This window comes from Phalacrocorax carbo, chromosome 1 (assembly GCF_963921805.1).
Source record: "Phalacrocorax carbo chromosome 1, bPhaCar2.1, whole genome shotgun sequence".
Lineage (NCBI taxonomy): Eukaryota > Metazoa > Chordata > Aves > Suliformes > Phalacrocoracidae > Phalacrocorax > Phalacrocorax carbo.
The window spans coordinates 78,858,257-78,870,759 of NC_087513.1; the positions used below are offsets into that span (position 1 = coordinate 78,858,257).

General features: G+C 41.0%; 1 protein-coding gene across 1 annotated transcript in view; it reads right to left on the reverse strand.

Annotated features, from left to right (window-relative positions):
- Positions 1–12,503, reverse strand: part of WNT7B (Wnt family member 7B) — a 90,996-nt gene that overhangs the window by 39,516 nt on the left and 38,977 nt on the right. Inside the window, exon 2 of the mRNA XM_064461397.1 lies at positions 1,588–1,814. Coding sequence (XP_064317467.1) covers positions 1,588–1,814 — 227 coding nt within the window. The remainder of the gene's footprint in view (positions 1–1,587; positions 1,815–12,503) is intronic.

Sequence of the window (12,503 nt, forward strand, 5' to 3'; positions counted from 1 at the left end):
GTTTAATGCCTTCCACTTACACTTTTTTTAACAAACAAAAGTTAGGCAAGAAGTATTATCTAAACAGAATTAGAAATATCTAAGGACAAATGTGGGAAGAGACACTGATGAGCAAATTCCTCACCACCAGCTTTTCAGCATCAAAACCAAATTTTACCAAATTTTTTTCTGAAGTTCAAAGAGTTCAGACTTTTCTTTTCCCGTTCATTTGGTTTACTGGGTCTTTTAATTATTAACTGTGGCCCTCTCCACTTCTGTGATTTGGTGTGGAGTAATGCTCACAGAATATTACAGATATTCTGCAGGTGCAAGTCAGTTCCCCTGATGCCAATGGATTTATTCAATTACGACCCTTAAAAGCTGGGCCACTGTGCCCTTAAGAAGCCCAGACCTCAGGCAGGCTCTCAGACTTGCACGTCACTTGAAAAAGTATTCAGTTCCATCATTGACTTAAGCATACCTCAGCTTTTGGTGTCCATTTCACAAAAGTGTTGGGAAAAAAAACAAAGACTTGATCTCCAGTAACAACCAAAGCACCATGTAAGTCGTTTCCTCTTTTCACAGATAGGGTGAAATGTTATACCTTTTTTTTCACACAGTTTTGATGAGATCTTATGTCTGACCACATTCAGTTGTGTTGGAGGCACAAGACTCACCCGAACCATTGAATTCAAGAAAGAGGTGTCACCCAAAGAAGAATCAGACACAAGAAGAACAGGCTACAACCCCACTGAGAAGCTGAATGGCCCCTGTGAGAGCCACACACCACGAAATGTTATCCCAACACTGACCAGGAGACAACATGGAGGATGGTAAGTGGGCAGCCCTCAGAAGAGAGAGGGGACGTCAGGAATAGGCTAAGGATACTCATCTGGGTCAAGAGGAAGATAATGATCTCAGTGCTGGAAAAAATTTGCATAATCTCCCCTATGAAATAATATCAGACATAGGGTAAATGGAAAGTGATCAATTCGGCTTGTCAGCTAGCAGTTTGTCAGGCCAAGGTCCTGTATTATTTTCTTTGAATAGGTTTCCTGCCTCAAATCACTTGCAGTATTTTCTTTACAATATGACAACAACACTAAAATGGATATGTATCACTGCTGTACGTTGGAAGGCCAGTGTCATATGCACCGTACTTCCATCAGTCAGTTGGGACTCTTCCATTACTGAAGGTTTTGGGAAGTCTGCAGAGGTTCTTTTGGAGCTGATTTTAGTTCCCTTTTGATTGTTCATAATATGCACCATGGTTATCATGGCACCTTCTAATAGGATGACAACTGGAAATATTTTTTCCATGGGGTGTGGTCACTGTGTCCTTGGATGTCTGCACAGGCATCTCAGTCACTGCTGGATATGAAGTTGCACAGATACGACTGACTTCATCTTGAGATCACTAGAGATCTCCTGTCTCTTGCCAGTTACTTTTCAATGACTGCAAGCATACTACAGTTCTGGGAGCATCACTGTTCAACTCCAGTAGGCAAACACCAGAGGGACATAAACATTTGCAGGACCGCAGTGAGAAAACTAAAAGCAAAACAGCCCCAACATATCACTTCAGCACCTTATTAGAGACGCCCTTACCTACTCGAAGCTCTTGTCCAAAGACTGTTTTCTCTCCCAGCGCAGAGCAGTTCCACCTCCCGTACCGGAACTGGTACTGGCACTCATTGATTCCCATTTGTGCCCCTTCCCCGATCACAATGATGGCATCAGGGCGGCTCTGGCAGATCGCTCGCTGCCGAGGGGCCAGGCCTGGGATTTTGTTGCAGATGATATTAGCTCCTAAAGCCACCACAGATGACAAAGCTCTGAAGAAAAAAAAAAAAGCAGAAAGACATGTTATGGCCAAATTGAGGCCATTAATTGCTTTTGCTGTGTGCTGCCGTGTGGCAGGCAAGGCACTGGGTAAAAGGGGAAGTGTTGGAAGTCGGGTTCCTATAATTATGTGGACTTATCCTAACCTTTCTGGTCTGGTAAATGAGGTTGGAAATCTTGCAGTAATTCCTGATGTGATTTGTGCCAGAAACAACAAACAAATGGAATTTTGGCGCTTTTGCTTCCAGTCCTACATGCAGCCATCAGCTGTTGAGATGTGGAAAGCAAGACATACTTAAATAGTGAGAATTGATTGTCTGCAAATCTCTGGAGCTCGTGTCTGCTTTGGATGGGCTATGTAGATTCAGGGTCAGCACTTTAGTTACTGCAGCCAGTTCATCCATCCCTCATTTGAAACCATTGAGCACAATTTAAAGAATGACTTCACGCTACCAACCCTCTTGCCTGTTATTACACTCAGAGTATTGAGTCATTAATGAAAGTTCACCAGTTTAACTGTACTTTTAGACCTGGCAAATATCATGGAGCACATATGAGTGATCCTCAATATGTGCCATCCAGACTAGAAACATTTGTAGTCTCATTCTTCAAGTATATTTTCAGAATTCATTATAAAGTTTGCATATAACTTGCACCTGCCATATGTTTTCACTTTAGTGCATTTATTTTTCATTTTTCAGCTCACTTTTCAACATCTTTACAGGCTACATTTTAAGCAGTAATATTTTGAAAAATAAGAAAACTTGGGTATACATTCAGTGATGCCTCATGTCACATCTACTGAGTACCAGCCAGGCCCATGCTGGGATGTTCCAACTGGCTCTGGAGAAGTCAGCAGGAGCAAAGAGAACAGTATAGCTATGTTAGCAAAACAAGTCTTGCTCAGCATGGTGTGATAGACCCTGAGACAGCTATGCAACCAAAGCCTGGAAAAGCCTCCACCACAGTGCCCAGCTGGCTGTACTGCTCCTCGGCTGGCAAACTGGCATGCCGAGAGCATCGCTGCTTCTCGGCACCTGCCAGGTAGTCTCTCCACAAACCCTCTCCACTCTTTTGTTTGGCCCGGCCTGATATTGGATCATACAGGTAATTTCATTTTCCCATCAAATGCTGTTGTTGACTGCCTCTGCAACATAAAGATGCTTGCTGCAGCACCTTGGGTTTAAGTGAAGTTTCACAGTAACAGAAGTCACATTTATATAAAAAGGTAAGTAACAGGATACAGACTAACATCTCCATTACTTCCTCTCTGTCTTGAACACTGACTTAAGCCTTTCTTCTTAGTGTTAAAAATTTCCCACTGGAAATGCTCCTTTTGGAAAATGCTGACTAGACAAAACTGAAAATGTTTGTGGGAATTTATCAACTTCATCGCAAAGGTAACTGCAAAATTACGTAAATGTTGCATTTCAACGAAATCAGAGTGTTTCATTTTGCCATTTCAATAAACTACAGTAAAGCCAGAGCAAAAGGGGTGCAATGGAGGAACCCTTCTCTGGCCAAAATGAAATACTGCTTTTACTGTGGAATGGAAATTCCATGATGATTCACTCTGCCTTTAATAGGTATTTGTGCATCTTTTCCAAAGCTAAGAATCCATGAGAAATTTGCCGATTGTGTTTTTTTATTTATGGCTTGTGAGGGTTTATAGATATAAAGACAAGGTACTGCAAACACAGAGCATGCATGCCATGTGGTAGTACCTATTAAACAAAAATAAGAACAAAATGTACTTGCAGCTCCAACCACTCACATCATTTGGAGCAGGAGCACTTAGACCTGTAGATTTAATTCATGTTCCTCTGGGTACAAAGCAACAAAGCTGGAGCATCCACTGGAACCAGAGAGTCCCCAAGATTCATGCAGCTTTTGAGCTAAGGTTTCATTCTTGGCCTACCTCTACTTAAACAATAAAATATTTAAATTATAATGTCTTTAAATCAGGACTTCCCAAGATATACGATAGTCTTTAGGAAGACATTATGAGTTTGATGGAGAGATAAGATTGTCTGACCTTTACAATGGCACTTTATATATTAACTTATGGCTTCAAAAGTTAATGAAAATCACAGGGAAAAGTATCAATATTTAATTTTTTAAAAATCAGGCACTTCTTAATACTGAAAAGTAAAAGTGTTGTTTTCTTTCATAGCTCATGGATCTTTTCCCTCTCAGACTTCAATGACTTTTCACATCAAGTAGGATGTACATTCTGAAAATGTTGCAGGAAAACACAAAGCAAAGTATTTTTCCTTTATAGCTGATGTGTTGTATTCAGAAACATACACTCTTCGGTGACTCTAAAATGCCGGGACCCTTTCCCGAATCAAGTTAGGATCCAGGTCTGGCCCTTCCATGGTTTTAAAGTTATGACAAGGGAAAGATATCTTGTACAGAGTAAGTAACCTGAAGATGCCAGGGGGACAGAGGACTGCACCGTTACAACTTAGTCAGTGGTTCTTCTGCTCGAGGGAGACTGAAGGGAACCCAGGTCGGCCACTCACTCTTTGCCAGGATGCACAGGCAGTGGGCAGCGGAGGAAAGGGTGAATTTCTACAGCCGTTCTTCAGAGCAGAGCAACACACAGCGCTCCCTGGCAGCAACACCCCCCCAGCTCAGCATATGCAGTGGTTCTCCAGGTGCCTCTCAGGCTGTGCCCCATCCTTGCCCCGTTCCCTCCACCTGGCTTTGCCCAGTTCTCTGGGACAGAGCAGGTGCCCAAGCATCCTGCATCCTCCCCATCCAGTAACCTATTTCCCTCGCACCAGGAGCCGCTTCAGACACTGACCCTTCTAGGAAAACCTAATCCTGAAAGAATCCAAGGTTGGCTCCAAAGGAAGACATCCACAAGCATTCAAAGTTTAAGTTGATGCTCAACACATTTGCACAAGACACGCAGTTCTGGTCCACCTGGCTGCCCGACCATCATTGACTTACTGAGGCCACACAAACAAGTTACTGATAAAAGTTGTATATACAAATTAGATGTATATGACATAAATATTTTTAAAAACTAATAAAAGCCATGAGATAACTTTCTGACATCATTTGTTTAGAAGTGCTGAGCCCCCACAGTTTCCACTATTACCTCAAGTTTAGCAGCAAAAACGCATGACTTTTTTAAAACAAAGGAAAGCAAGAAAGAGTCGGCTACAATATCTACCCCACATATAATTTTCAGTTTAGTTGCTTCCTCCATACACATTGCTGGTGTCTCATAATTAAGTTAAGGAGTGTATGCTTTGGTCTCGCATTGTTTTTGGAGAAGGCCTTGGTCAAAGTATTTTAATACAGTGGATTGGTTTATTCATCCAGAAAATACGCACGATCATATCTGCCTCGGAAGGTTTTGTAAGGGTATCATAATTATGTGTTCATAAAGTGCTTTAAGACATTCCTCATTAAAAGAATTAGACTGCAATTATTGGGGGTGGAGGTGGTCTTAGTTTTTTCATTATTACTTCCAGGGACTTCCCCCTCTCTGGCCTGAACTTACCACCATATTCCCTCAGACTTGTTTAGCCTACTTTTAAATTGTTACTATAATTTCAGTACCAAAAGAAATGCTGAATCATGAAACTGAGGTTTTGGAAAACTTTATTTATATTAAAGAAATGCACCCAACAGCATTTCAAGCTTCCTCTCCGCTATTTCTTGTGGCATCCCTCAGTTTGTGCATCCGTCACACATTCAGGAGGGTTGTGCCGTGCTCTTCCTCCTTGACAGGTTGAAGACTATTTTTTTTTTTAACTAGATGAAGAATGTTTCACTTTATAACTGTCAAAAGGCAGATTCCCATGCCACATTTTGGCATCTTCCCCCATCTAATCTTTCTCTGCAATGCACACTTCCCTGATTCTTATCACAAGGAAATCCTGAGTGCAGCATTTTGTTAAGAATTCTGGTGCAGTTTACAGTAAATGTAACCATCCCACACCATGACAGCCCACGCACACTTCAGAGTTTTATGTTGGGTCATCCACATAGGCTATCCGATTAAACATCATCCATATGGGTTATCCAGCTAAAGGTGTTAGTGGAATAATGTCACATTTCTGAAGCAATTGATGGTAGTGGCTGGCATATTGAGGGTTTTCACCTTTCTTTATCAATTTGTCATTAATCCAAGGGAAACACCAGCACTGAAATTAAACAGTAGTTATAAACAGATTTACAACCAAATTAGAAAAAAAAACAACACTGATCTGGGCTTGGATAGGACCTTGCAGTTCAAACTTCCAACAAACTAAACCTGAGGAGTGATCTTTTGGAAGGCCTGGTTTCTGCATCAGAATCCTGAAACATCAAGTTCTTTCATTCTTTGAAAAAATAACTATGACTGGAGTCATAGCAAACAAAAGTTCATGGCAATTGGAGGCAATTTTCAGCTTATTTTCTGAAATAATGCTTGTTTAATTATGCAAGGACAGATTACTACTGTCACAAAAAATGAAAATTCTTCCTCAAAATGTATTTCCTATTATGGTTTTGTCTTCCCTCTGTGACCTAAACAACTACAGATTTTCTTTTCACAGAGTTATGTGGAAAAATTCAAAGATCACAACCATGAAAATTATTATATATTCCAAGCAATTCATAAAAGTAAAGGTCTTTGAAAACACTTCAGAAATTAGACACTAAGAATCATGTGAGTTTTAAGAACATAAAATTTACTGCAGTATTGCTTGTCAGAAAAGAAATGTACTCCTCATTCATAATTTGCTTTCTTGAGTCTCTATTTTATATTTGCAATTGTAGGCATTTGTTTAACTTGAGTACATTAGTCATTTCATTGCTTTCAAATGTTATTATATCCTTGCAACTTCAGATTAATGTCACATACAGGAAGGTCATCACTTGAACTGTAGTTTATAGAGGGTCTTAGAGTCTTTGCCCTATGCATTATATGAGGAAAATTCTAATTTTTACTGGTGTTACAAAAATCTGATTGTTGACAAAATTATTAAATAGAACTCTCTACTTATAGATAAACAGCAGTAATTAACCAGTCTTCAGAGTTCTCCCCAAGCTCCTGTACAGGCACAGATGTGTACTGAGATTTCTCCAACAAGCTTAAAACCCAGTTCCAACAAATGTATAACAAAAGACATAAAATAGAGACATTAAACCAACAACACATTTCATACAGATGAAGCACTTAACCAAGTTGATTTTAACCTTTTGATTGAAAAAAAAAAAAAGCCCTAAAAATTCTTCACTAGCAATCCTTGCTCCTTGGGCAAATAACATCTTATTGGAGGCCAGGGGTGGCTTCAGGAGCCACATCTTCTCCCCTGACACCCTCGCTCATTTGTATTCCTGGCTGCACACCATCACAGTGCACATTTCCCCTCAAGCCACTGAGCCAGCCTTACTGCAAGCCCTTTGAATAGGCACCCACAGGGTCACTGTGATCTCAAGCCTAACCCTGCTACTCGATATTCACCTGAACTGCTGTTGGGCAGGCGGTTCATTTTCAGCAAGGAATGAAGGGATTTAGCTGCACGAATCCCATTAATAGCAGAGGAGCTGCACGGCTTAAACCTCGGCGCACTGTACCGAAAACTTACCCCACCGTCTCTGATAAAAATCCCCATAATGGATTCTTTGTTAGAAGGAACGACCAAGATATTTTGTGGTGACATCGCAACTCTTCTGAAACACTACACCACTACTGAATGGTTTACTTAATTAAGAATTCCTAAGTAAATATTTTGAGCATGCATCAGTTGCAGAAATTGGCAGGAGCGTCCCAGGCTCTGAATGCCATCTGCATATGTTTAGGCTTTCAATTTTGTTTTCCACCACTGGCTTTGGGAAATCATTGTTCAGCGCATGTGTTATTGAAATGGAAATCAAATAGGGCTATGTGGTACTGTCCTGTGGTGCACTGGTCTCTGCTGGAGCTCCAAGCTGAGCCTTTGGACCTGGGGGCCATGGACAGCAATGTGTTCACTCCCATTAAATGAAAGGCAGAGATTTCTCTGAGGAGGTCAACCCAAAAAAGAGCCCGCTACATTATATAGTGTAATTTCTGGCACGGTCAAGAATGGAAGTGGTGGGATAGGTAAGCTTGAGGGATGACTTACACAAGGGCAGAGCATGCCACAGGCTAAATGCCTGCTTTAGAGAGGAGTGGGAACAAGGACCTCATCCCTGCATGCAATAGTGATGGAGGGAAGATCAGCGAATCCCTGGATTCGCAACCTCCCCTACCTGCCAACAGGGAAGCACAGGATGGCTGCTATGTTTTGCAGTGTATACCAAAGAAAGCTTACACTGAGTACCAGGAGCAGCAGTGCAAGTGTGAACATTATGAGGCAAAATGGAGATGGTAAAAGCCCCATTACTCAACAGAACATCTTCCTCTACAAGAAGGGTTTGTAGCTTTCACTGTGTCTTTAGTTGCTGTGCAAAACCATAGGATTGTCAGTGGTCCCGAGCCCAAAATGGAGGATAGCTAGGGAGTGGTACTCACTTCGGCTTCCTAATGCAACTGAAGGCCCAGAAGCCTCATCTAAATAGCATTATGACAGGGTAGGAGGGCTGGGAGTGGTTAGAGGTAAAATTTGACTCTCCAACTCACCAGCTGTTACAGATCCCCTCAGTGCTTGGTACCAGCCTTTCACTAATTCTTACTGGTCATACCAGAACAACAGAGAGCAAAAGCATCTGAGATTCAGGACTACTTCTGACATGATGTCTCCTGAGAATTATCCTCGAACTGACAACCCAATCTGATTGTAAGTTGACCCAAAGCTTATTTGGTGCATGGCTGGGCCACTGTAATAATTTTTATTCATCAGTCAGTGACACAACCCTTGACACATAACACATGACCCTGAAAACTTGTTACATCACTAGTTTACCTGTGTTCAATTTCTTTACACCAAGGGAAGATTCATGGAAAACAGAAATGCTTCACATGCCTCGTATGTCCTATTGTATAGATCACACTAGTAAATTGGACATTTATATATACTATCTTACAGCAGGCATTCTGAATGTGCGAGCCAAACTACTATATAACAAGCTTTTTCTTTCTTGTCGCCAATCACATTATTCTAGGGGCATCTTGTTATATGGTGGAAAACACTTGCATCTTGTATATATAAAAATCAATAAAAGTAAAATAGGATGTTAAAATATCTGAAGTGTGGGAAACATTGATTCCAAAGCAATTTGGGTTTCAAGAAGCATTTGGTTTGCTAAACCAGAGTAAACTGATAGGCCTGTGTTGGAAGCTGCAGGAAAGCAACAGCTCTCCTGGCATACATGGAGCAATTTGTGAAACCCTGGAAAATTCCTGCTTTGGTCTTGCTGGTGATAAGAGTGGTGACACACATGGCATAACTGAACTTAGCTGAGTAAGTTTAATGAAAAATGGTGTTGATATAAAATTATCTGATTCCTTTTAAAAACCCAGGACCTAACCAGATTAGAAATCAAACTGAAACACTTCTGTTTTGTATAATTTTTTCTCATTGCTATATAAACACAGTTAATAGGACCTACCATTTCAGTTCTGCAAGCATCCACACACGTGTTATGCCCTGCAAAGTATGAAGCAACTTCCACCATCAGTAATAAATATGTCCATTCCTGAATGCCACGATGCCTGCTGAGTACTTGCAGTTGGTATTGATGTCTAGCGCTATTATTTGCCCTCCAGCCCATTTCTGTTTTCCTTTAGCACTAGAAAGAGTCATGTTGATACGTAACAGAAAGTTACAGAGTTGTTTGATGAGTAGTGATCCACCACAGTGGAAAGCAAAATTACCTTGCAGAATAACTGTGGTGGGATATTGTAGTTTCTCTGTGGAGTAATACAACTCTGAAATACCAAAACGGCTGGAAGAGATAAGCTGTGGATTTTCTGTGTCTACACAAAAACAATTCAACATTATGGAGAAATAAATATTTCACACTTCAAGATGCAAAATCCGTGCTTTTGTGATGTTTTTCATATAGCAAATAAGAATGAATAAACTCTCTCCACCACACAAGACATATACATAAATATGGGCATTTTTCAAACTTTATCAATTCCAGGCCTTAATCTAGCATAACTGGGGTGTATATTTTGACTTTGTCCAAAGTTTAGGAGTCTGCTCTCTTCTATGAAAAGGGTAAAATGGAAAGAGAAAGAGGAAGTCCTTAAGGCAAAGTCCGAGACCTGGCAAGACCATACCCTGTTTAATCTGTGAGATCTGGTGAATGTGTGCCACAGGCATGGTGTGTCCCTGAGACCATGGTAGAATGGTTCTCTTGTACAGAAACCTATATTCTTTGGTTAGCTCACTCTAAAATGTCATTCAGTTAATAGCAGGTATGTATCATGGGTTTAAAATCTAGAAGATGGACTGTTGGGGGAATCTATTTTAAAAATATATGCTTTGTTATATTTTCCATTTAACATTTAAGTATACAATATATCTTAATTATTTTGGCTTTGCATGCACAGGGCCTCAATGGATATGATACAAAAATTGAAAGAGCAAAGCATGTAACAGTGGGTTTACAGGAAAGGAAGATACCTGCTTCCCAAAAGCAAACCATCTGCCTTTACTGCTATGGTGGTTTAGGTAGGAACTTGTTTTTGTTAGCCAGTATCTGAGAATAAATTCTGAAAAACTGCTCATGAGCCATTATATTGGAAAATTTAGTCTTTTATGTTAATATTAAGACTACACTGCAGCAGCTGTTAATTATGAGGATGAAAGCACTATGTGGCTTTAAGCTACACATGAAAAGCCATACAAAGTAGTCTCAGGGTCCTTTTAAGTGAGGAAGGTGGAGAGGCCATACTGACCCCACACACAATGTGCAATTTGGACTAAATGACCACTGGAGGTTGCTATTTGTGCACAGATATGTGACCACAAATCAAGCTGTCTGACTGGTCTTGAGTTAGCAGCAGAAGAGAAAAAATTAAATTCACTTTGTCAGTGACATTTAATTTTTATACACTGAATACACCAATATACCCTGAGTCGTGATTTATTTCTTCTTTTTCTTTCCTGACCACAATTTTCATGGTGGCAAATCTTTGCTAAGGCTATGAGATAATCAGGATATGAAATAAAATAACATCCACAAACAAAGTTAAAACCAAAAAACCATAAGCTTGATGCTGTCAGGTTTACTTACTGGCCTTTTCTACATCTGGAATGAGTGCATTGCTCAAACCAGTGGCAGCCATCTGCTCTAATTGTCCCACTTAAGGCAAGACCATTGTCTGCCAACACAGCCAATGAAGAGCATAAGGTCTTCTCTTGATTTTTCTCCACAAGTTATGAAGCCTTGAGATCACACATCATCAGGGGAAGGGCAACATCTCCTGTGCAGGTGTGCAGGAGGTAAGGAAGCAAGTGTTGAGGACTGGGTGCATCCTGGACAGCACCCAAGTGTAGCAGGCAGATCATTGGCTCCTTGACATACTCCCAATTTGGTTGCAGTCTTGAGCCCTAGACTTTTTCCTCCTCAATGGCCCACTTTTACATTTTCCTCAAATTACATTAGTCAGTGTACACCCATTTATAGTGAACATGCTTGCATTGTTCCCAAGATGTGGGAAAAACTGGGAAACAAAGACAAAGTCCCAGAAGCAGAAACCATTGGCCGCTCCAGGTTTGAGATGGAGACAGCTATTCTTTGCCCTTTTTCAGAGCAACTAATTACATCACAGTTTCTGCCGGGTGATCTGCTTTTGGAATCAAGATATTTTGACTCTTTTAATATTTCTATTGATTTAGAGTCCCCACACCCGTTCTGTGGTTAGTACTGTCATGTTGCTACCGGTAAGCAAAATGCCATGTCACATTACTCAGTGGCAGGTTGGCACAACCAAAAGGAGAGTCCACAGAAAATTACACAGACACAAGCTAATGGAGGCAGCAGAGCGGCATCTGTTCAATTTTAGGTGACATAGCAGATACAGCCTCCCTCCCGTCCTTGGTGTTGGAGATGCGGCGTAGTTGCACAGCCAACCTGCCTCTCAGACCCAGCTACTTCTGCACCATCACCTCACCATGAGCATAGCCTCATGCAGACATATCCAGACTAAATTTAGGTGACCCATCAGAGGTTGCAGTGTAACCATCATAGACCTGAGATTGGCACAGGCTGTTTGCCTGGGTACTTGTCCTGCTCCCAGGACAGGTTTGGCAACCAGTAGGTTGTGCTATGGCTAGATAGGTAGCATTTCATGCTAGTAAAAATTAAAGTGCCTTATTTTATTGGATTACCATTGCGCTATTCCATCAAAGTGAATCCTTAAACTCCAGTTTCTCTGGCACACCCACAAAGGACTTGTACTGTATCCTCGAGATTTCTTAGCTTAGCCTATAGGATCCGGATGAAAGTTTACTGTCACGGCAAAACAAACATGTAGCACAGGAAAGACATCACTGTAATAAAAAATTTTGTGGAAGCTGAAAGTCAAAGTAACTTTGAGAGCTGGGTTTTGGTTTCTTTGGATCTTTAATCCCCAGAAAGGCTCGATTTTTTTGTCCAAATTGTTCACCCAGGTCTAATGACCATTGAACAGTCTAGCAGGCACTACACATGAGATAGGATTAGGAGGTCATGGGTTCAGTCCGTAAGTAGGACCACTCACCCCTGTCACAAATCTACTCAGTTGACAGACAATTCTTTGTGAT